Below are 25636 nucleotides of genomic sequence, written 5' to 3' on the forward strand. Positions count from 1 at the left end.
TTTATTTTCCTCACTACCATTAAGAGACAAGGGGTTACTTTAATGTATTTTATTTAGGTAGATATGAAGTGGTACACATGAAATAAAACTGTAATATGTATATCATTGAAGGCGCAAAGCTGGGTATTTACAATAGTGCATTAGGTAATATTAACATATCATGACCATGCTATTTGAGTAGATGTATGAATTAAATCAATGTAATGAAGGATGAGGAAGTACCACTCCAAAACAGCATGTGTCCTTTCCAGGCTATAAGTGCTGATTGAGGATTAGTATTTGTGTTTCAACTTCATAGTGAATACTATAGGTGAATCACCTGTACCTAGACTAGAAGTCTTTTGCAATTATTACCAAATCTGTGCTCTGGAGGGTTCTTTCATCACTGCATAGTCAGGCAAGATATAAAACCAGTACGGTTTATTAAAGCAGGGGACAGAAATGACCCCTGGACAAGAGCAGCACATGACCAACCACTTTGTCTAACTTTCAGGGTGATAAAAAGCAAATATTAGTTACTTGTATCATTATTACAGATCGTACAGATGAAGCACAATGACAGCTTAGGCAGACAGGCATGATGCAGGTTTGGCAGATGGATCAACTGCTTTGTTGTCTTGTTAACCTGCTAGTTTCATGTTCATTTCTCCATGACTGGGGTCCACACTGTTCCCCTCTCCCGGAAGGCAGGGCAGACGTGGGTCAGAGGTCAGCACCAAGCTCACCTTGCAGGTTACAGATTCAACTCGCACCTGGCACCAAGGTGGGAAGTCCACTGGCTGCTCCACACTGAGGATGAAAGAGAGCTGAACTCAAAAGAAGATCAGATGTTATTTCAATAAAAAAAATTGCTGTCACTATACTAGACTTAGTGTTAGATTAGTGTTTCTTTAAGACAGAAAAGGATCACTGACGTTTCACAACAGCCCACCCCAAAAGGGTGCAGACAGGTGCACTGTATGCACCCCTGTTCCATCCAGCTCTGACCCAATGAGTAGTGCCTTCCCTCATACTCACACAGAGCTGCAGGGACAGAGAGAACAGAGGAGAAACAGGCTTTTAGCTTCCAAAAAGATGCATTAAGCAGATAGCAAAGGGCTTTAACCTTTGTCTTTGTGGAAGGTGATATAATTAATGCATAAGACACTGCATTAATTAATCAGCCGATTCTCTCAAGGCTGCAGTGTGTACAGGTATTTATATGTCACATTGCACATGCACCACCTAGGCTGCCTACTTTGTTGAAGAAGACAGCTCATTCGTGCAATCAGGAGTGAATATTGGACCTGTGCATACTGCACACTGCAATCTATTAGGTAGTGAAATTACTTTGTTTCCAGACATGTCTGCATTTGAGTTATAAAAAGATTTAGCTCACCTTGAGAGTTGAAGTGGCATTCGGTTGGAGCTGCCAAGCAGGTCATCCCCAGTGAAACACCAATCAAGATCATCATCCACTGTCCTGCCATCTCTTCTCTTTCTGTCACTTGTTGTCTGAATCACTCTCTGTTTCTGTAACTCCATTTATACCCCCCACACTTATGTGAGCTCGAGGTGCAGCAGAGGTGGGAGGGGGAACCATTGGCGTGTTTTTTGGGGGGGTTGGAGAGGAAAAAGGCTGTGGCTTGGCACCATTCGATCTGTTTCTCCAGCGATTTGCCATTCTCTGCTCCACTGGGCATGACCTTGAAAATCAAAATACTGACATATAAAATGACTAAGAGTGAGAGAAGGAGGGTGAGGTGAGAGCAAGAGGAGAGGTGAGAAAGAAGGAAAGAGAGACGGAGAGAGAGAAAAAAGCGATGGTCACTGACTACCCTGCTTATGTACATCTTATACCATTACATCAACTTTACTGATGTGTTAACACCTAATATACTTGTCACCTGGCTGGCCAAAGCATGGTGATTCAGTATCTATATGGTGCTCCTGAGGGTGGTCAACTCCACATCAACAACATCAGTGGACATTTGCTACTGTTCTCTGAGGACTGAATGCACCCAGTGGTTACTAGGTAGTCCTCAAACACACAAACAGACAGGGCTAACTTCACGGCCGGAGGATGCACTGACCCTCATCTGCTTCCCCAGACTTAGCTCATACTGATGATGTCATGGACGTGTCTCTGTTTTGTAAGCTTACATGGGCCTGGTCCAGTTGAGGCTTCAGTGGTTGTTTGGGAGAAGGAAACCCATAAAGAAAGAATTAGACTTTTATTGCACCTCAGCTGCAGGTGTGTGTCTGCGTGCATGTCTGTATACGTATGTTCAGAGAAATGGTAATGTCTAATTTGTAATGTTTGTAGTATTGCTGTATTTTATTAATGTATGTTATGGTATTAAGTGAGGTTACTATTTTGTTATGTTATATATTGTATGTCGATATGAAGAACTTGTCAAAGATTTTTCCATGTTAAGCTAAAAGTTAAAAGTAACAGATGTGTGTGTTTGTGTCTTCCACAAGAATAAATGTCTGTCTGTGTGTGATGAGAAGGCTTACCTAGGATGCAAGGAAGGTAACGCTCTTTGAGCCAGAACCAAACATTACATACTCGCCCTCATATTAGCTCATCTCTCATCCCCTTTACAGAAATTGCAATAAGAGAAATCAGCTTTTAAAGGGCCCTGGGGCCCCACAACTCTCTGTTTGGAGCATTCATGCCTGTGTTACCCCACAGTAGTTTGAGAGGTGTTGAAAGCTGTGTTGTGTCATGCTTGTGGTGCTGCTACTCAATGGCTGAGACACGCGCCACAGTCCGGACAGAGTGACTCACCACTGCCTATCGGCATCTCTGAGGAGCTCAAAAGCACATAGTACCTTCTTGCCTGCACATTAAAGAGTTGTTTCCTAGGAATATAATAAATCTTCAGACCACTAAGACAAAAGAAGAGACAAAGATATTTACAGAGTTAACTGTAATGTAAAATAAGCATTTCACTGTTGTGCGCTAGTACCATAGAGCTGTGTCGTAATAAGGTTTATGTGGCTTAAAGTGCAGCAACACCATCGCAACTGCACTTTGATCTGCAGAAGCTTCTGGCAAGTCCTCAGTTCTTACTGCTGGAATCAACAGATTCTTCTGTCTACTAATATTCCAAATGGAACAATTAATTTCTGCCCCTGTTACCTTCTAGTAATTATATAGTTTGACTCAGGAAGATACTACACTGTTGTGGAAGACAATTCATGTTGTATCAGTTAACAACTCATTTACCTCAAGGCTCTATGCTTGGCTCTCTCCTGCTCTCATTTCACACCACGTCACTGTGAATAGGTACATATCTCCACTTGTCTCACAGATATCTCAGTCAAGATGAACAAAAAAAACTCTCCAATTCAAATCATCAGAGACAGTGCCTTGGCAAGTGTTTCAATTTAGAGGTGTGCATTGGGACTGGCAAAAATATTGCAGGAATGGCCTGTGGACATATTCGAGCAGGCAGATATGAAGCTTGTGGAACAAAAATGCCACATTCATTAACATGGAAATGTTCTAGTCAAACATCACAACTTTGCTAGATATAATTGTGTATAATAATTGTAATACTATTACAGGCTCCTTCAAGATCATACAAGTTTTGGACTTGTCTGTAGTCTTCCTCAGTAACAAATTACTTTGGATAAAACTGTCTCAAACATAAAGTTTAGGTGTAAATTGTTTAAATTATTTAATATATGCAATATATGCATACAGCTAACATCTTCTCAACCTATTGAAACAAGTAAGTTCAAGCTCTAAGAATTTCCTGCTTTTGTCTTTTGAATGTCTAACCACTGGACACTGATACTTACACACACCTTGGCTTGACCCTGTAGTTTTTGTGTCTTGTCCAGTGGCTGGAAAGCTTGACCACCCACTTCCCCTCAGTATAAAAGCCCAGGAATGTGGGTTTGCGTAAGGGAGAAAGGACATAGCCTCTGCTGTGAGTGTGTGGAGCACACAGTGGGAGAGCAATGGCGCTTGTCCTCTTAAACAGCTCTTTAACACTGAGTGGAGCATGTAATGGACTGAGGTGTTGGGCTGGTATGAAGACTGACTCATTCACCATTTTATGTACATAACTGCTGGCCAAGCCACAGAGAAGAGAAGTTCCACAGTTGTGTTTTGATCACCAGTGAGGCTGAAACCAGGCTTAAATGAAAGGCTTAAACATGACTTAAATGAAAGAACACTGTGGTTCTTTGCTGGTTTTAATGGCTTGGCTTGGTCATTCAATGGAAGGCTAGAAAGCACATAATAATTACAATGATGATGATAATGATGTTGATGATGATGATGATGATGATGACGTTCATTAAAGCGTATTTACACACAGTGTTTGTATTGCCTGTGTAAACAAAACTAAAGCTTTCCACACCAATGCCAGAGAACATTTGTTCTCATTTCCACATTCCAATGTGGTTACAAAATATGAATTCAGCTCTTTATCAGACCAGTGCTTTCAAAAAAGACCAAAAGGGGGTCAAAAAGATTTCATATTTTCATATCATATTTTTTTTTCATGCAGCCTTTAAGAATGCCTTTGACAAAAGAAGAACGTATTGAAATCATTCTCATGGCTGGGTCAGGAAGCTGTCGCAAGGTTGCGAAGAACATGCAATTACATGCATAACACCAGACATGTTAACACGAGTTCATCATGAGTTGGAGAGACGACTCCCTGTGTGTTTACAAAGAAATGGCAATCATGTAGAGGATGTTTTTTTAATAAAATTATATTTTACTAAAAAGTGTTAATTTTCCATATGTATGGAGACTTTTGGGACACCCTGTAGTTAAATTTACCATTAACCAGACCAGGATAAAGTGTTCCTGAAGATAAATGAATGAATGATGGAGAAAGAAAAAATCACTTATGACCAATCTTACCCTCAAAGGGTCAGTGAAATAAATGAATATAAATAGTCAGAAGTATCTACCTCAATCAGAAGTATCTACCTCGAATTAACAAACAAACAAACACACAAGTTACCATCTGTTGAAGTAAAACAAAAAACCGTGAAATTAATCTAACATTATTTATAAAAGTGTTAAAATAATAAAACAGACAAAAACAGATCAGTCCACACATTCTAGTCTAAACTATGACATATTAGAGTGTTTATTAGTTCAAATAAAATTAGTTTCAATTAAATTTAGAAATAGTTATGGGCTGAATATAATATGCACATCATAATCCAACCACTTCTATAATAAGATAAAAGATGTGTAAAATAATATATAAAACAACAACAACAACAGCATAAGGGACTTCTTATAGCAAACTATTGTTTTTATAACTCTATGGTACATATACATACAGAATTATATTACATTACATTACATGACGGATCCTGACCAGGATGAAGTGGTTACTGTACTATTACTGGAAACGCTAGATAAATTTGTCCTACTTTACTTTCCGTCCATGGATCAACCCGGAAGCGACTCAGGCTCTGTAGACAAAAGAAGTGGTTTCCGATCAGCCCGATTGTATGTTTTAAACGCCACTCCGATGGAGCGATTGGTATCGATTGCTTTTGCCTGATATATGATTTTTGTTGTGTTTTCTTCGGAAAACGCACTATGGATATACACATATTGACTCAGACTTTGTCCCTGCAGTGATTAGTTGTTACCAAAGCTGTTGCCACACTGATGTTTTTATAAACAGTGATTTTGTGCAGTGTGGGACTTTATAGAAATAAACCCAGCAGTCATTCTGCTGAGCTGGAAGCCACCCTCAGTGCAGTGCAGTACAGAGGGCTTTCTCTGGCAGGCCTGCTGCTCTGACACCTCTCAACTCTTCATTTACATTCTTTATAGTATTGTTTGTGTTTGTATTTTTTTAAATCGTTGTAGAAGTGGCTGGAGATGGATACGGACAAGTTTAACTATGTTTACAGTTGTGACCTGGACATAAATGTCCAACTGAAAATGTGAGTACTTGTTCTTAGTCATTGTTTTGATAGCAACGCGCTGAGTTGAACCTTAACCTCCATGTTAGTAAAATAAGTAAGCTTCGGTGTGGGTTAAAAACTAGATCTGTCTCTAACAAATAACAAAGTGGCCAGCTGCTATTGCACAATTAGATGCTTTCTTGTAGATAATTATTAGATATTAGTTAGCGCTTTGTGAGTCTTTTACATCTCTTCTGTTTTTAAGTGATGCTTCTTTTGTGATTGTTTTAATGATTAATAGGAATTAAATTAGTTGGGCGGCTCTTCATCTGTGTTATTGCAGTGGTTGGAGCATGACAACACACGTGACTCAGCTGAACAAACTCTGTGACTTGGAGAGATCAATACACGAGAAGAAATAAGCTCTTTATAAACCAAAGTTTCTACATTTTATAAATGACTTTGAATTTTATATATAACCTTTCTGAAACAAACTAAAAACAAAAAAGGACTGAAAACATGTAACGTTTTAATTTTGTCTGACAGCATTAATGTTGTAAATAATGTGACTCTGTTCAATACCTCTTGTTCTTGTGGCATTGAATTTGGGGGAAAAAAAGAAGTCTGGAGAGACACTTCGGCCTTTTCCGTGCACTGACGTCATTCCCGTCCGGACCACCGTCGTGCAGCGATCAGTCCTCGATCAGGATCATAAATTATATCATCATGAATAACGTCACGATTCCGGTAAAGCGGTTAATGAGAACCGATTACGTGTTTTCATTACGTTAGTCGAATCTCGGGGCGCCTGTAAATAATCATGCAAAAGGTATTAATCGCTCATGAGCGGCTATTAAAGCCCAAGATGTTAGAAAGGAAGAGCCGCCCTGTCATTGTCCTCTATAAACATTCTAGAGGTGAAGAGTCAAAGAGTAAAACGGATCTGCCCTGTCCTCTCACAGCCCATCCCACCACAGGGCAGGGGCAGACTCAGGACTAGGCAAAGATAGGCAACCCCAGAAGCCAAGGGCCCCCTAAAAATGTAAAGTATATGTATTTTTAATTATTAATGCTAAATAATGTATGCAGATATTTTAAATATTGATGTTAAAACACTGAAATGAGGGCCCCATTCCTATATTTTGCTTAGGGCACCCAAATCACTAAATCCGCCCCTGCCCCAGGGACCTGAGGACTCATTGTGATAAATATGAGTGTAGTGGTGTTTTTCTTCACTGAATCATTTTGAATATCTGGAGGTCAAGGTGACTGGACTTCACTTCTTCATTTCAACATTTTCAGAACAGTCCTGGATTTTTTAGGGCTCTTTCACATTTCATCTTTCACAGGTTCATCCAGATTAATATACAGTACTGTGCAAAAGTCTTAGGCACATGCAAAGAAATGCTGTAGAGCAAAGATGCCTTCAAAGCTAATGAAACTAAATGTTTCTACATTAAAAAATACTATAAAGAGCAGTAAACAGTAATAAATGAAACAAAGTCAATATTTGGTGTGATGATCCTTTGCTTAAAAAAAAATAGTAGTCTCAGGTACAATGTGTGCAGTTTTATAAGGAAATGAGCTGTAAGTGTTACTGAGCATCTTGCAGAAGCAGCTACATTTCTTCTGGAGACTTTGACTGTCGCACTTACTTCTTATTTTTGCAGCAAAACCCAGCAGCCTTCATTCTGTTTTTTTGTCTGAAACGTGTCTCTTATATAATCTGCTGCTTTCTTTACTGACATACAAACATTTTTATGTATCATTTAATTTTGTGCTGGAAAACTAATGTTTGGAATTCAGTTTTTGTACTGAATCAATAATGTAGAAGTCATAAAATAAACATTTATAACAAAGTTTGTACTAAAAACAAAAGGTGCCTAAGACTTTTGCACGGTACTGTGTGTGTGTATATGTATATATATATATATATATATAGTACAGTGGATTGATGGTGCAATTTTATTTAAGGTTTAAGGTTCTTGGAAAAAAAAATAGGCTTCTCCTGGACCATTGATCAGTGTGAAGAAAAGAAACACTTATTAAATAAATACATATTTATTAAATAATTGTACTTGTAGTCATGTGCATTTTAATGCCTTCTTAGCCTAATTAAGTATCTGAACACCCTCCGTTTCATCTGAATACAACATGGAAATAATGTTCAATCAAACACGTAATTTGATGCAAAGCGCCTTCACATATTGTGCAGACCACATCTGAGTCGACATGAAGAGAACCCCAGACCATTATTATTTTAGGTGGACCAATAGTCCGGTCACCTGAGTTACAGTTTTCAAATACAGTTTTCACACATGAAAAAACTCTCGTCTGGTGAAAAAATGCAAGCGTGAAAACTGCACTAAAAGCTTAAATTTTTTTTTGCCCTTAACAGAGGTAGTTTGGAAGGCAAGCGGGAGCAGAAAAGCTACAAGGCTCTGCTTGAAGACCCGATGCTGCGATTCTCTGGCCTTTACCAGGAGAACTGCTCAGACCTGTATGTTACCTGCCAGGTGTTTGCAGAGGGGAAGCCACTAGCGCTGCCTGTTCGTACGTCCTATAAAGCCTTCAGTACCCGCTGGAAGTGAGTACCTCTCAGTATAATGTTATGCAAGTCCAGTATATCTTCATTCCAGTTTGGGGATTTTCTTGCTCTAACCCACTTAATAAACATTATCTGTTAGATGTTTGAACAGTGAAATCACCAAAAAATCTGACTTTCCTGGAATCGGCTGGAATTGTCCTCTCCTGATTAATAAATCAAGTTTTCACTGTGATATATTGACAGGAAAGTGTTTTAAAGGAGCAGTTTGTTATGTTTACAGCCCTCCAGTGTCTGGGAGATGAATCAACTTGAAATAATAACATTGCAATAATAACAAACCCAAACTGCTGAAACTGTATTTATCTTTTAAAAAGAAAAAGCAGGCAAAAAGATGAAGCTAGCCACTCATTACACTGCAATATTGCATATAAGTTTTCTATGATTATTTATAACACATATTAAAGGTTATAAACTGCAGATTACATGAGAACATGTGTTATTTGTTTGTAGCTGGAACGAGTGGTTGAGATTGCCAGTAAAGTATCCTGACCTGCCACAAAATGCTCAGGTAGCTCTGACTGTGTGGGACGTTTATGGGCCAGGACGTGCCACTCCTGTAGGGGGCACCACAGTCACCCTTTTTGGGAAATACGGGTGAGGGTCTCTTGATTGTCTTTACTAGATCTGTGCAATAGTTTTTACCATTGTGTATGCTCATTTTTGATTTTTTGTTCACTTTGTTTCTGTTTCTGTCTGTGTTTTCCCTTTTTACAGAATGTTCCGGCAGGGCATGCATGATCTGAAGGTGTGGCCGGGGGTGGAGGGTGATGGTGGGGAGTCCACATCGACACCGGGCAGGACCAGCAGCACTCTGTCTGAGGATCAGATGGGCAGGCTGGCTAAGGTGAGAAGAGGGATGTACATCAATAAAAATTGACAGTGAGAGAGGAAGAAAAAGTCTGTATGTTTTTGTGTATAAACGGACAAATTGAGTGTATCTCTGTGGAAGGAGGCAGTGAAAGAGGGAGAAAGGGTGTGTGTGTGTGTGTGTGTGTGTGTGTGTGATGTAAAAGGACACATTTTAACTGCTGTCTGTTCCAGGGTCCTGACCTGGAGCTACTTAGTGATGTGAGTATAAAAGGGCAAGAATGCTGAATGTCCATGAATATTTGTAAGTCTGTGTGTGTTTGAAAGAATGTGAATGTTTGCAGAGTGTGTGAGTAGGGTGGTGTGTTTGATGGCATATCGTCATACTTTTTTCTCTCTCCTAACTTCTCACATGGGGAGAGACTGGCAAATACAATCACCCTTTCAGACTTTGCCAGTTAATCAGCAGAATTTAACACCTGCTCTTAGACTTGTATTATATGTTAGTTTGGAGAAAACAGGTTGTTTTCTTTCAGTGCAGGGAAATTCTTGACTGTGGCATTTATACATATGTTACACATGTGGCAGATAGAGATTAGTATGAAAAATGCTGGGTTTTTTTCCCTTTACACTGATTTGCAAATTCCCACCCACAAGCTAGCTTTTCCCTATCACAGCTACCAACTGGTGAGGGATGAAGACTAGCATTTGCTTTCTCTGGTAAATATTAGGGTTTTTTTAGGTCTTAGTTTCCTTCAATGTATTGTGCTTAGTGACTTTTTACTGTAATAATATAATTTTATTGTAATAGCTGGACTTTGACTTTGTCAGCATGTCTTTCTTGACACTTTCTTGGCAGTAATAGCCAAGGAGGCCAAATATGAATTTTTATTTTCAGGAACAGTGGGTGGTCAAATCCATGTATAATGCTGCATGTGTGTAAAATGTTGTGAACACTCACAATGAAAATCGTCTGCAACAGCAGCACATTCCTATAAAGTCCACTCTGACAAATTAGAAGGTTAAAGTTTATAGATAAATTTTGATATTGGCTTGACAGAGCCCGATAAAAATGCTAAAAGGGTTAAATGATATTACAGTATTTAATTCTCACTGATTTCAAAATGTTGAAGGCATGCAAAGTTTTAAGGCTTTAAGGCTCTGTCAGGAAAATATAATTATAATAAGAAGAATATTATGCAGAATATTATACATAATAACACGGTGTAAGCAGAAGGGAGGAGAATTGTTGCACATACAAGAAGATTATATTGCACGACAAATAACTAATAATGAGACACGAAACATAGCCTAAGAAGAATGTTATAAAGAAAAACAGGCTTAAATGAACTCTTATAGAAAAGTGCAACTGAATCTTGCTACTTCCTTAGACTATTGAGTCAGGGTTGCAGTATTAAATTTTGCTAATTTTTCAACCATAAATTCAAAACCTCCTGATCTGTTCATCTGTTCTGTATTGGCAATCATACAAATAATTTAAGTTTTTCTAGTTGCCATGGTAACAAAAAGAAGGCACTGCCTTTTGTGGTGGAAGTGCAGAGGACAGTTTCAGATTAGTCACAAGCGCCAAGGACCAGCGCTTGTTCGGTGGAAATGGGCTACAAGTGCCATTAGTATATAAAAATGTTGCTTGTTAAAGAGTTTTGAACCAACTTTTTAAAAACTGATTTTTTGTTGTATGGTCACATAACAAAAATCTAGTGTCAAACAATGATGTGATTAACCTGCAGTTACTATAAAATGGAGCATAACCTGCTGGCTGCATGCTTTCTACCTGTGACTCTTGGGCACTTTAATAAATGTAAAGTTCACTAACTGCCAAAATGTGAGTGACAGGAATATTCCTAATGTGTGATTACTTTGTACTGACTACCCACTGTGTGATATACTTGGCTATTTGAGTGTGAACATGTACACAAAGCTACCTTTGGCTGACACACTGATGTTTGGCTGAGTGTTAATGCACAGCACAACATGGGTCTCCTACTTTTCTCTCTTATTCATTCAGATTCACATACTCTCTCTCCTTCTTTCTTTCGTCCTGTCCCTCTCTCTCTCTCTCTCTCTCTCTCTCTCTCTCTAGTTGACGAAGGCTCATCGTCAGGGGCACATGGTGAAGGTGGACTGGCTGGACCGGTTGACCTTCAGAGAGATTGAGATGATCAATGAGGTGAGATGGGTGTGGGATAAATGAGTGGGATAGCCGAGTGATTTTCCTGCTTAAAAACACCTGATTCAACTCTTAGGTTTATTAGCAGGTTTGTAGCGCAGGCAGTCACTAAATGTTTTGTCCTCTTGTCTAAATTTGAAAAGAAAATTTAAAAATTAACATACAACAGTCTTCCATTTATCCCAAATCTAATCAGTCAGCCTTGGTGTTTGAAGTTTGTTTCTTTAGCTTTTCCGCTGGAACTACAAGGCAAATGTAACTAACAGGTAATGGAAGTTTCTATGTGTGGCAGTCTGGGAAAACCTGTTGGATATTGCTGTGTCTGATTTTGTTTCTGCCAGTAATATACTAATAATTTACCAAAATGACATGGAAATATTTATTTAGGTTATTTTATAAGCCTGCCTTGTCTGATGATCTATGTGGTATGCTGATAATCAAAGTAATAAGTAATTTCCCATTGTAAATTGTAATTGTAATTTTGATTTGATTTTATTTTATTTATTTATTTTTTTTATTTTTCAGTGAGTCATTTTTCCAGGAGTAGATTAGGTGATAGACGAATCTTTCTCCCTATTCACTTTTGGGGGTAACTAGATTTAAAATTGCAATAACCTGTAGTTGACATACATTAAATATAGAAACAGGTAAATTTGTAGTTTTTAGAGCTATATATAGTAGAAAATTTCAAGATTTCACCATATGAATGGTTTTCTGAGGCTGACACACTTCAGGTTAAACCTAAGTCATCACACATTTGTTTGAAAAGTGAAAACCTAAAGAATCAAATGTCTGACACAGGACATGTTTTGGCTGATCAACTACCTTTCATTTTATTTATTAATTTATTTATTTTTACATAAAGCACTTTGAATGACCTTTGTATGTGAAAATGCCTTGCCTTTGGCATAAGTGGAAATTGTGTGTTTGATTTTTGGGGCAATTGATTCTTTAAGCTTGCAGCGTAAAATCATAGTGCTGTGTGAATATCCAGAACTGTTGTGTGAGGTATTTGTGACCGTTTGTGTAAAAATCTGTCTTCTCTATAGAGTGAGAAACGTAGTTCCAACTTCATGTACCTTATGGTGGAATTCCCTCGAGTCAAGAGTGGAGACAGAGAATACAGCATAGTTTACTATGAAAAGGTATGTAGGCTTCTGCTCAAAGACTCTGTGTGGCTTTGATAGATATTTGACAGAGTTGTGTATGGTCAACAAATTCACTAAAATCTTTTACACTGATAACTAGCTGTTCATTTCATATTGAACAACAATACAGACCTGGTTATCATGTTATTCCCCCTGGTTTGTGCAGGATGGAGATGAAGCGTCCACTCTACTGACCAGTTCAGACATAGTTAAAGTCCCTGATCCTCAAATGTGCATGGTGAGTGATGAATTTTGTAGACCACTATTACAAAATCACACCTAATATCGTCTCTGATATTATAGTTTTCTGTGAACAACAGTATCGACTGATAAACATTCTTGAAGATATTAAATGATGTGTGACACTGCAGAAGCAGTTTTATTTTAAGACAGACTTGTCAAGAGGTTTGTCATTCAGTAGTTTATTACAGTCTCAAATTGCACTGTCACCCGCAGCACAGGTTTAATTTATTTAGCTATTTAAATATTGGGTGCAATATTTTTTTATATTTATTAGTGATATTAGAGATTTTTCTTCCTTAAGAAATTAAACTTTTTTTGTTTTACAAACAACCCAAATCTGTTACACCAGTTAGAAACATGCAGATTAAACATTTTGATAGTGATCATCACATTAATCATGCCTTTAAAGAAATAAGAATAAAATATTGTGGACCTCTGGCTATGTGTCATGGACACAACATGGAGAACAATGGGTTTACCATATAAATTATATAATAAAAATGTCCAGAAATGTCTATTTTTATGGCTTCTGGCCCTTTAAAAAGTGTAACACATGCATCATATTTCAATACACACCATCTGTAATTACCTTCTGATATAACTGTTTTATGTTTGTGAAGTTATTACATAGACCACTGTATCATAGCGTTAATAGTGTATCCTAATTCAGATTTTCTCTTCACACCCCTAGAAAGAACTCGCTTTCAAGGTGGTGTACCAAAACTGAAGCTTATCTGATTAAACCCTGCATTATACTGTGTTTTAGGAGAATCTGGTGGAGAGCAAACACCACAAATTGGCTCGGAGTCTGCGGAGTGGACCATCTGACCATGACCTGAAGCCCAATGCTGCCACCAGAGACCAGCTCAACGTGAGTGAGGCAGAAAGATCTTGGAATAAATGTGTGTGTGGGTGTGAGTAATGAAAGGACCAGGGATTTTACTAGTGTTTGTGTGTCCACAGATCATCGTCAGTTATCCTCCCACCAAGCAGCTGACCTCTGAGGAGCAGGACCTGGTGTGGAAGTTCAGATATTACCTCACCACTCAGGAGAAGGTGTGTTTGTGTGTGCATGCGTGTGTTCTTTGACTGTGTGTTTCAAAGTGATTTCCAACTTATATATATATATATAATATGCTCTCCTGAGATTTTCATACACAGCAGTCTCTAGAGTTTACACGGAATATTGTGAAAAACAGAAAACATACTGTGTGCGGAGGATCTGCAGGCTTGTTGATGATGAGATCAGAGGAGAATGGCCAGACTGGTCTATAGTAACCCAAATAAGCACTCTACATTAACTGAAGCTCTTGACCTGTATCTGCATGTTTTTATCCTTTGTGCTGCTGCCACATGATTGGCTGATTGCTTAAATGAGCAGGTGTTCCTATTAAAGTGTACTGTGTGTGAATTATACATACATTATAATAATAATATATAATTAATAATAATAGTATGTAAAACTGCACTCATAATGTCTCTTGTCTGTGCTTGTTTATGTGGGATTCATAGGCCCTGACTAAGTTCCTGAAGTGTGTGAACTGGGCGTTGCCACAGGAGGCAAAGCAGGCACTGGAGCTGCTGGGGAAGTGGAGACCCATGGATGTGGAGGACTCACTAGAGCTGCTCTCGTCTCAATTCACCAACCCCACAGTCAGACGCTATGCTGTGGCCCGTCTGCAGCAGGCTGATGACGAGGTGAAATTCTAATGATAGGTAGATGACGCATAGGAATCAGTGCTGAGTGTATTCGTGAGCTTCAGTTAACTTAAGAGTATATTACTAAGATATTGTAGAGAATTTCATATTTACATCCTGGAATCAAAGCTGCCCTGTGACACATTATGAGCATCACTTTGAAGAGATATGGTTGGCTGGCTTCATGTATCTTGGAGGAAGCAAGTGATTTTATATATATATATTTTTTTTTCCGTGTAGGATTTGTTGATGTACTTGCTGCAGCTGGTTCAGGCTCTGAAGTATGAGAATTTCAATGATATCCAGGGTGGTCTGGATCCTGGCAGTAAGCGGGACAGCCAGGGCCTGTGCGAGAGCACCACACTGGGTGATTTGGACAGGTGAGTCACAAAGTACAGCATGAAGGAAAATACAGTAAGCTCACCTGTACACACACCCTCTACACTCAGCAGTGGCCAAGTAGTTGTTCCAGGTTCCAGTGTGCAACATGTAATCTTCAGCATATCCAAGTAATATGTCTACATTTTGTGCTCTGTGTGCGTGTGCGTGTGTGTGTGTGTGTGTGTGTGTGTGTGTGTGTGCGCGCAGTAATCTCCTACTATACTGAGTTGTTTGTGATACTTTTCTGCTCTTTCAATCAAAACTAATAGATGAATAGTTTAATGATATGTTTTAGCAATGTGGGAGAGAATTTAAAGCGTCATTTGAACTTGAAGTAGTGTTAACACAACGATGTTTAATCAGCTCCCAGATAACCTCGGCTGCTATAGCAACCACCAGCACACAGAAAGGCAAAGACGGGGCAGATGGAGAAAATCTGGAGGTAAGAGAGTCAGAGTTTAGAAGGAGGAGGAGGAGGATGATGATGGTGGTGGTGTGTAACTGTGTGTGCACATGTTGTGTGTCTATTGTGCAGCAAGACCTGTGTACTTTCCTCATATCGCGTGCCTGCAAGAACTCGACACTAGCCAACTACTTGTACTGGTGAGTATCCGTGCTCATGCAAAATAAGTAAACTGTAGTGCATCCTTGCGCAAATGGTCAGTAAATCGTTTCTGTGTTTGTACTTGAACTAAAGTTTGCATGTCACTAGTCAGCATTTAGCTAGCATTTTGCCACAATACAGTAAATAAAATAAATCAATTATTTAACCTTTATTAAATTATTCTGTTGGAACATACAACAATTCAGTATTTTGTGTATAGGTGTGTGTAATTGCTGTCTCGCTAAATTGGATGCTAAATAAGCACAGGTGTGCTACACTCATTTTGATAACTATAAATGATGTGTTGTCTGGGCAAAACTCTCTCATGTTTTTCTTTGAAGCCATGCTTTCTTTTTCAATTTTTCTCAGTAGTTTCCTCTTTGCTGTCTTTTCGTTTCCTGTGTGTTGTCTGTTCCATCACTATTATTATTTGACTTGAACTTTTCTCTAACAAGCTATGTTAGGAATAAAACATGACACGTGCTGTTATAAGAAACTAATCAACAACTGTTGCCACCTCAAAGTTGATTAATTTTATATTTCAGCAGTGCTTATACCTTATTCTTCTTATACCACAGCAATTTATTATCTAAAAATGACACATTGTAATTTTTGTCCATTTATAGTTAGGTTTAGTGTTATGGAATGTGCATGATAAGTGCACCCTGAAAGTGCAAAGCCCTCCAACCTGAAAACTGTACCGTACCCAAAAACCTAAAAGAAAAGCTCTGACTGTTACATAGCATAACTCTGGAGACTCTAAAATGTCAAATAAGCATCTCCTCAATGAATACTTAAACATATCAATAATTATACATTATAAATCCATTTATGTGGCACATTGACCCAGTTTATGTTGTTAAAAAATGAGCATATTATATAAAGTAATAAACCAGCTTGAACTACCATCAGAACTGCTGTTGTAGAAAATTAATACACAGTCTCACTGATCAGATTTGAGAATTCAACAGAGCTGTGATATAAACTACCATATTTGTGTTCTGCAAAAAGAAATATACAGCCTAAAAACCAACAGCACAAAACAAACAGCATGTTTATCCACTGAAGTGGAGTTAACCACCAGTGCCAGATTTTTCCCCACATTTGGCCAGTTGGTGGATGGTAATGTTGCTAGCAGGACTTGAAATGATCTTTTTCTGCAGGTATGTAATAGTGGAGTGTGAGGACCAGGACACACAGCAGAGAGACCCAAAGACTCACGACATGTATCTGAATGTAATGAGGCGATTCAGCCAAGCTCTGCTCAAGGTAAATACACACACACACACTTCCTTTTTCATTTTTCCCCACTTTCACACTCTGTCCACATCCACACAGTTAAAAGATAATTAAGAAACCATACTATCGTCACCATAGACTTCATGCTGCTTCATGCATGGTTTTTGTCAGATATCATATAACACATTCTACCCAGTGTGTAATTTGTAATATATGAGGTACTGGAACGCCAAGGTAGAGCGGCAGGGAGGGGAAAATGTGCCAGAACATTTAGACGCACCAGTACTCCAAAAATACTTTTGATGCCATAGATGTCGTGGGAGGACTGAAGGAGTCAGCTGCACATTTCCTGTGTGTTAAGCTTCACAGTATGCACTCAGCCTCACAACAAACATTTTACTCAGGGTCTTAATACACAAAACACAAAAAGAACTGAAACTAGGGGGAAAAAATGTTTGGGCATTGGAAAAGAGACGAGTTTTTCTCAGTCTTTGTGTGTGGAATGAGTTCATTTTGGTGCGTGTGCATTTCTGATTTGCAGTATTTGCAAATACGCCTTTTTTTATCCACTCTATAATCCCCTTTTTGCACTCTCAATCTTTGCACTACATCTGTGCTTGTGGACATTTATTAGATTTAATTCCCATTATTTACTTCAAAAAAAGATCTTGTTGGTCACAGAATATTTTTTAAACCAGTTTAAATAAACGGCGGCTATGGACTTGCTTTTTCCACCTGCAACTTTGTTCCAAAACTAGTCTACTCTAGGCACCTCTGAGCAATTGTGACTGATAACACAAGTATGATTACTTGTTACCAATTAGTCATCATGGAAATGAGCCAACTGTATTTTGGGAAAGTGAGTGATACTTCAAGAACGATCATTCATTAAAATTGTATTTCTAATTTTTAAATTATTATTATTATTATTATTAGTAGTAGTAGTAGTAGTAGTAGTTGTAGTATATGATCCAGCATAAATGAAGTACTAATTTTACTGCCTGTTTATCTTCGTACCGGGTGGTTTTAACAGTATGAATGAAACGCTTGTAAAAATTTGTGATGTGCATAACATAATAACATAACATAATATCTGCTGTGATGTAGCACAAGCACCAAGGTGACTGATATTTACTTTAAAGTGTTGCTTGTTGCAAAACTGCTACACTGGACTCGTTTGGGGCACTGAACCTTTGGTAAATTTGTCTTTTTTTTTTTTTTTTTTTTTTTAAAGACAGCATTACTCTTACAGCTTTTCCATGATGTGTATACCATAATATAGTTCAGAATTCTGAAAATATTGTCACATAACACTTTGGTTTTATCACTCACACCAAGTTTCTCATATTGTTTTTTTCCTCCAGATGAAGTTACAGAATCACTGATGATACAGAAACATTGCAGATGTCTCTTTTTCTCTTCCTTTCCCTCAGGGTGATAAGAATGTGAGAGTGATGCGCTCTCTGCTCGCAGCACAGCAGACATTTGTAGACAGACTCGTGCAGCTTATGAAGGCTGTTCAGAGAGAGAGCGGCAATCGCAAGAAAAAGGTACACACTTGTGCACACGTAGCCCTCAGACACCTCACCTGGAGTGATGGAAAAATATAAAAATTCTAAATTTCCATCTATTGTGTGGCACTTCATGTTTGTAAATTACCCTACAGTGTTGTGTTTGTGTGTCTGAGACAGACGGAGAGGCTGCAGGCTCTGTTGGCTGATAATGAGAAGGTGAGTCTGTGTGAGATCGATCCCATCCCTCTCCCTCTGGAGCCCCAGGTGCGCATCAGAGGCATTGTACCAGACACTGCCACGCTATTCAAGGTACACCACTATCACAATCATCCATCCAGCTATTCTTCTTTGGTGTGATTATGAAAAAACCACACATCACCTTCTTTGTGTGTGTGTGTGTGTGTGTGTGTGTGTGTGTGTGTGTTTCTGTATTCAGAGTGCTCTGATGCCAGCTAAGCTGATCTTTAAGACTGAAGATAACGAGCTTTATCCTGTGATCTTTAAACATGGTGATGACCTGCGACAAGATCAACTCATCCTACAGATCATCTCACTGATGGACAAGGTCTGATATGCCTGATACTCCCATGTACACATGTACTTTATTCTGTACTGCTTTTTTAAAATTTGGCAGTAATGAATGTTATGTAAGAAAGGCCTTATAATACACACAGTCAATGGACAACTCTGCACAATGGGTGTCCAGTTCAGGAGTACAACAAATATTCTTAAACATAAACAGTAACCTCAGCCAGCTACAATAAAGAATAACAGATGGAAAATCCATATAAATTTGTAGGGGGTGTTTCATAATAAAGCAACACAAAAAGATTTATATACAAATTGATATGTAGATTTGTTGTACAGTTGATATTATATAAGCATAAAGCAAGCCACGATTAGGCAAAATGATCAAAACAAACCCAGAGATAGCAAAAACATTAGGTGTGGCCAAATCAACTATATGGTACTTTCTTAAAAAGAATGAACACACTGGTGATCTGAATATATTAAGAGAGAAGTGCAGAATTGCCATTCAGAATAAAAGTGTGCATTCTAACATTTCTAACATCATTAAATAGCTACAAACTAATCTCTATGGCATATCTTTAAGAACATTTTAGAAAGATTTGTCCTGTACCCATATTCTTTGTGGACATAACTAATGGCTGTGCAGTCATTAGAATATTTTTTACTGTAATCCCCAAATGCATGTTCTTATGGTTTTAGTAAACTACTTCCAGGTGCCTTGTAGGCCTCTAGAGACAAGTACATGCCAAGACAAGTGCAGCCTGCTACACTCTGCACAGATACATGGCATTAGAGTTTACTCGGTAGTCTTCAATCTGATTTATATAACATTCTCTTACCAACACCTCTTTCTGTTATCTTGCAGTCTTTTACCTCCCTGATTTATTTGGCTGTATTGATATATTTTATATTTATATTGTTGGCATATGTAATTTAATTAATGACAAAAGGCAAAATAAATAATTGCCTTGTAAAATATAATCAAACATGCTAATGACAGATAGAATTGAATACCTGTACCCCCCACACACAAGCATCCTCATTCTCTAGACATTGTTTATAGTATATCTCAAGCCTTTTATTTTCTCCACAGCTGCTAAGGAAAGAAAATTTGGACCTAAAGCTGATGCCATATAAAGTGCTGGCCACCAGCACCAAACATGGTCAGTGCTAACACACATGGAGCTACAGAGCCTGCACCAAAGAGCCCAATGTACACTTGTGCATTCTTACACCCGCTGTGTTTGTGTTCTCAGGTTTTATGCAGTTTGTACAATCAGTTCCTGTGGCAGAAGTTCTGGCAACTGAAGGCAATATTCAGGTTGGACAGTCAGATACACTATGACTCATTCAGTGCAGTTTGTTATTGGACAGTGGCAGTTTTAGGTGTTTTGGCTCTACAGCACATTGGATTTGAAATGAAACAAGGAGCATAAGGTTTTACTTACTGAAGACAAGACTGATGCTAAATTTCCTCCAAAACCATCAGGAACTGAAAATGGGTGCATTGTATAGGAGAATATTATTTAAGATTGTTAATTTGTCCAAGTGTATATACTGAAATACTGACATTATATACTATTTACCCAGTATATGTGTAAATGCCCCTGAAGTAAATATAACACTGTGCACTATAACCTGTTGAGCCCAACAGTAAGGCCTTGAAAGACATTATATCAGCATTGAACCATCTGGATTCTCCTATAAGTAGTGCTTGATGTGGGGATGCCTCCACTGCCAACAAGACTTGTCATTTCAGACAGTTGACCTTGCTGTGACCTGGACAGCAAGGACCTTGACCCTGTTTGGATCAATTCTAAAATCTAATCACTTCATCTGCTGGTTACAATCATAATTCTATATAAACCTGAGATATCTTGAGATATCACACTAACGAGAATCTTGGACAGACAGAAAGGTGCACAGACAGTCCAAAAACATACCACTTAGTGGCAGAGGCATAACAACAACAAATTCCTTATTATATATGGACCACACTGTATGTTGTGATATGAAAAAATCTGATATAAGCAATGTCTTATATGATTAAGAGTTGAGTAGAAGTTTGTGAACTATATAAATGGTAAAGATTTAAGCAGAGGGATTTATCAGCTGACCTCTGACCTGTTCCTGCAGAGTTTCTTTAGGAAACATGCCCCTAGTGAAAAAGGACCTTACGGCATCAGCTCTGAGGTGATGGACACCTACGTGAAGAGCTGTGGTGAGACATGCACCTGTCCGGCTGTGAAAATTCCTAAACGGGTCTTCTTTTGATTATTGAAAATAAAAGCGGCTTAAGAAATAAAAGTAGCTTATCATAATGCTGTACAGCTGTAGAGTGTGTGGTCTGTGAATTTATTTTTGTGCATTATGTGTGCATATCACAGCTGGCTACTGCGTCATCACCTATATCCTCGGAGTTGGGGACAGACACCTGGACAACCTGCTTCTCACCAAGACTGGTACAGTTCTGCATTTTACTTTATTTTATTTCATTTATTAGCTTTAATCTATAATAAAATATAATGCTAAATTCTACTGTATATAGTGGAGTACATACACACTGTGGTCATGGTTGAACCCTTCTTTTCTGCCTTAGGAAAGTTGTTCCATATTGATTTTGGCTACATTCTGGGGCGGGACCCCAAACCACTGCCTCCTCCGATGAAGCTGAGCAAGGAGATGGTAGAGGGCATGGGGGGCATGCAGAGTGAACAGTACCAGGAGCTTAGGAAACATTGTTACACAGCCTTCCTGCACTTGCGCAGGTAACACACACACAGACAAGATGATGGACTCCCCACATGTTCTGCATAAGTTCAGTACGCTACAGAGGTGCCCATATCTACAGCCTAACCACAGCATTTATGTTTTTTTTTTTTTTTTTTTTAAGAAATTCAGATAATTATAACTGTCATTATGTTATCATCATTATTCTATCCCCAAAGCTACAATAGAGGTGAGCATGCAGAGAGAATGGAGAGAGAGAAAAAACGGTACAGCACAGAAAGGAAAAGACAGTAACAGTTTAAAATGAGGAAGAGAAAAAGAAAATGAAAAACAAATGTGCGATGTAACTATTAATAAATGGGGATGATGATAGTTAACAAGCTATATGAATACATATTTTACCTAGAGAAGGTCTATGAAGTGGAATTAGTGTAATGTAAGAAACATGACTAGGTGTCCTAAAATTATTTATTATTATTTTTAGCTTTGCTGTGATTCTTTCCAGGGTAGAGAGGTATACCAAGAGGTTGAGCCAGTGTTTTATAGAAATTTGCATTCTGTGTTTCTAGTTAAATAGTATAATATTTTTAGCACTTGTGAGTGATATTAGCATATAGGGTCTGGGGTCTGATAATGAAGAAATGTCATTAAGTAGGGCTAGAGTGGGGCACAGTGGGATGCCGAGTCCCTGGATCACAGACAGCCTGTCCATGATAGCCAAGCAAAATTTATTCATGTAAGAAAACAACCAGAAGGCATGATAGTAATCATCTGTCAATGCCCATACGGTGCAGTTTATGGGTTGTAATGTGGGTTATTTGTAGCATTTTATATTGTATTAACTGAAGCTTTTAGTTGCTAGTCATAGAGAAAGTGTTATTGCATGTGTTTTGCCAATTAGGCTCCCATGGTTGTTTTATATCTGCAGTCCATTTTTCAACTGGACGTGATATTGGACATCTTTAGATGTTATAAGTTTAATTTTGAGCAGTAATTTTGAGCAGGTGTGGAGAAGGATTATATAAGTTTCTAATTTTAACTGGATTTTTTAAATTCTTACTTTGTATGTATTGAAAGTACCAGTAGTCATTTATTCTGTATTTTCCTTTGATAATGTCAAAGGTCATGAACAAGCCATCAGTATATTGTATGAATATTTATGATTGAGCATGAGCATTTTTGATTTATGACCCCTCATTGTGGTGATACACTTGAAAACTATGCAGTTCTGCTTTTTCAGCCAAAGCAGAGGTCAGTCCAAAACCGAATCAGATTCACCCAGTGGAAGTTGACTGAAGGGACATGAAAGGTGCATTTGGGTATCAGTTCATTTTGCTACATTCTGGGTATATCTAGGTGAACTTTGAAATGTGAATTCACAAGCCTCAGGCTTGTGAGCCAGTAGAAACTAAGAGAGTGGTACTGTGGTCTCTTTGGTCTGTAAAAAAAAAATGGTGACACTGCTTATAATTATGTAGTGGTCAGGCTGGACATTTGATTTGCTGGTGTCTTACTGTCGCTTGGTGCATATCTGAAAAAAAAAAAAAAAAGGCATCATGTCCACCGATAAAGATGCTAGGTTTTTGTGGTAAAATCCTGTTTTTCTCTACCTGCTAGGAATTACTTATTAGCAATGTGGCATCTCTGGCCCTAGTTGTATGCATCCTCAAAAAATAAAAGTTTCTACACAACAGACTGAACCATCTCTGACAACTGAAACGTTACATAGGTCCTCCCATTACATAGGTCATTTTAACATCTAAGCTGTTAATTTGTGTCCTAATGCAAACTAAGTTTTATGGCCTGCACTGTGTGTGTCGTTATCAGATATTCAAACCTCATTTTAAACCTGTTCTCCCTCATGGTGGATGCCAATATTCCTGACATCGCACTTGAACCTGATAAAACAGTTAAAAAGGTGTGTTTACTTGTACTTGGTCCAGTCACTCAATCTTTATTTAACTCTGTTGAAGACTAGAACGTTGACTTTCTCCTTGTCTGTTGTCTTTTTAGGTGCAGGATAAGTTCAGATTGGACCTGTCAGATGAGGAGGCGGTGCACTACATGCAGAGTCTTATAGATGAGAGTGTGGGAGCTCTGTTTGCCGCCGTGGTGGAACAAATACACAAATTTGCCCAGGTATAGAAGTGTGTTTAATACACAGTACTCTACAGCAGGGGTTATTAAAGTTTTTGCACCCAACGACCCCATTAAAAGAATAAATAAAAAAATAAAAAAAATTCACATAGCAGATTTATTTATAAACATGTTTGTGAACATAATCTTTAAACATTAGGCTCATTATTTAATTGTGTAATTTGTTATTCTGGAGCCATAGAGCTTTTTATTCCTAAATCTTCCACTCCCAAAACACATTTTTATTAAAATCAATTATTTAAATTAAGTTGACTGCTTGTTTTTGAGTTATTGAGGTTTGGAATAAACCCATTCAGTTCAACAGGATAAAAGAACTTAGATGTTTCTATAACTTAGCAATAAATATTATAATAATATAATAAATTTGGTAAATTATTTTGGTGTGATTTCCACCACTGTAACTAGATTTAAAAAACTGTGGACAACACTTTGAGAATCATAGCTCTAAAGAACTAATGATTGTACCTTGTTGTCTTTCACCTGAAGTGAAAGTATTACACAAAACACTATGCCTCTTGATCTGCTTAAATGATTAATGCTTTGGGTTGTTTTTGTTTTGTTTTTTTCCCCGACAGTACTGGCGAAGGTGAGGAGACACATTGGTGCCTGAAACGTGTAGCTGGACAGACCCTGCCACAGTAATTAAAGCAAGATAGAACAAATGAAAGTGGAGGAGAGGCAAGACAGAGGGGTGCCAAGAGTGTGTGTGCGGCGTCATCTTGAGATACTTATATAAGGAAATAACTCACAATTGGGTGTGCTGCTATAGGAAAATAATCAGCGACAGAGTGATGAGAAGCTGAGTTAGTATCCCCCCCTTCCCGAAGTTGATTATTTTCCTATAACAGCATGTTCCAAAGTATTTTAGTCCTCTTATACCACAGCAATTTGCCAGTGATGTTTAATAAACATTTGTAGTTAATGTTGTTGTACATCTATGAAACAAGTTAGTTCCTGTTATTACTTACATTATAGCAGCTATAAGCAGTCGTTCCCTAACCAGTCTCTCTTTTTCTCTCTCCTCTAAAGAAACAATAATGCATCAGAACAAGCGCATTCATATAAATCTGTGATTTCATATACGGATGGAACTACTATCAGAGCTGCTGTTAGAAAATTTAACAACACTGTGGTATAACTGCAGTTCATTTAATGCAAATGGAAGGATAGTAAGTTTATAGCTAAGTTATATATGCTTGTTATATATGATTGTTATATATGATTGTTCTGTACAATGAACTAAAACAGTGAACATTTAATATAAAATGATTTGAGTGACATGTCTACAGTTTATGAATAAGAACCATCAAATATTTCACAAAATTGGTAGAGCTGTTGCTGCACTTAAAAAAAATGCTTTATTATAATAAAGATATGGACCTCATATAAGCTACAGAGCAGTTTCTGATCAGCTTATCCTCTTAGTCTCTTCGTCCTCTGCAACATGTTTGAATCAGACGCTGTATGTGTCTTTGAGCTGGCACTGAATCACAGTGAGTCAGTCTACTGGCAGAAAGAATATTCAGAAGCATGTACATATTGTTAAAGGTGAAAAATATATATTTTTTAAAAATTATATAAAATAATGAACATCCAACTGTTCATGATTTTGCTCACACCTGTATCAGATATTTGGCATTCTTGATTTTATTAATGTTTAATATTTTATATATTTCTTATTTAACATTATATTATTATATTATTCAGAGGGTTTTCTCACTCATGTTCACCCTTTTTGCCATCAGTCTCTAGCTCTTACTCGCTTGCTCTTGTTTTTCAGCATGTGTGTTTCAGGGTTGTGGGTTGTGGCTTTATTAAAGCAGCACATATTTTTCCTGTCACGCTCCTTCTTTTCACTTTGGTCAACTTGAAACCTGACATTTAAAACTGCAACAGTGAAACCTG

The 25636-nt window shown here is 38.0% G+C and overlaps 2 protein-coding genes across 3 annotated transcripts; one reads left to right on the forward strand and one right to left on the reverse strand.

The window, feature by feature from the left end:
• Positions 1–62: 62 nt before the first annotated feature.
• On the reverse strand, positions 63–6897 carry msmp1 (microseminoprotein, prostate associated 1). Its single transcript, XM_053233390.1, has 4 exons — positions 6463–6897; positions 1379–1685; positions 915–1023; positions 63–789 (listed from the first exon to the last, which is right to left on the reverse strand). The coding sequence occupies exons 2-4, from the start codon at positions 1467–1469 to the stop codon at positions 621–623; spliced, it is 369 nt and encodes a 122-aa protein (XP_053089365.1). The 5' UTR covers positions 1470–1685; positions 6463–6897; the 3' UTR covers positions 63–620.
• pik3c3 (phosphatidylinositol 3-kinase, catalytic subunit type 3) lies at positions 5436–25572 on the forward strand. Of its 2 annotated transcripts, XM_053233389.1 has the most exons (26): positions 5436–5919; positions 8279–8467; positions 8939–9082; positions 9203–9332; positions 9530–9556; positions 11400–11486; positions 12536–12631; positions 12801–12872; positions 13644–13748; positions 13841–13933; positions 14390–14575; positions 14816–14955; positions 15320–15398; positions 15492–15559; positions 16724–16829; positions 18233–18349; positions 18491–18622; positions 18750–18878; positions 19938–20007; positions 20101–20165; positions 20981–21065; positions 21232–21306; positions 21444–21612; positions 23402–23492; positions 23588–23713; positions 24307–25572. In XM_053233389.1, exons 1-26 carry the CDS (start codon positions 5855–5857, stop codon positions 24319–24321), a joined length of 2661 nt encoding a protein of 886 aa, XP_053089364.1. In that variant the 5' UTR covers positions 5436–5854; the 3' UTR covers positions 24322–25572. The 2 variants fall into 2 exon arrangements, with proteins under 2 accessions (XP_053089364.1, XP_026792546.1); XM_026936745.3 differs by lacking the exon at positions 9530–9556.
• The last annotated feature ends 64 nt before the right edge of the window (positions 25573–25636 follow it).

The sequence above is a fragment of the Pangasianodon hypophthalmus genome, chromosome 4 (genome assembly GCF_027358585.1).
Source record: "Pangasianodon hypophthalmus isolate fPanHyp1 chromosome 4, fPanHyp1.pri, whole genome shotgun sequence".
NCBI lineage: Eukaryota > Metazoa > Chordata > Actinopteri > Siluriformes > Pangasiidae > Pangasianodon > Pangasianodon hypophthalmus.

What these genes read in the sequence shown, in the direction of transcription:
- msmp1 (XM_053233390.1), bottom strand. Translation starts at nt 1,469, where the DNA reads ATGGCAGGACAGTGGATGATGATCTTGATTGGTGTTTCACTGGGGATG. An exon ending in ATGCCACTTCAACTCTCAAG is followed by an intron (nt 1,024 to 1,378) that starts GTGAGCTAAATC and finishes CTGTCCCTGCAG; the next exon opens with CTCTGTGTGAGTATGAGGGA. An exon ending in GGGGTGGGCTGTTGTGAAAC is followed by an intron (nt 790 to 914) that starts GTCAGTGATCCT and finishes TTTCATCCTCAG; the next exon opens with TGTGGAGCAGCCAGTGGACT.
- pik3c3 (XM_053233389.1), top strand. Translation starts at nt 5,855, where the DNA reads ATGGATACGGACAAGTTTAACTATGTTTACAGTTGTGACCTGGACATA. An exon ending in GCATAGTTTACTATGAAAAG is followed by an intron (nt 12,632 to 12,800) that starts GTATGTAGGCTT and finishes TGGTTTGTGCAG; the next exon opens with GATGGAGATGAAGCGTCCAC. An exon ending in ACCTCACCACTCAGGAGAAG is followed by an intron (nt 13,934 to 14,389) that starts GTGTGTTTGTGT and finishes TGGGATTCATAG; the next exon opens with GCCCTGACTAAGTTCCTGAA.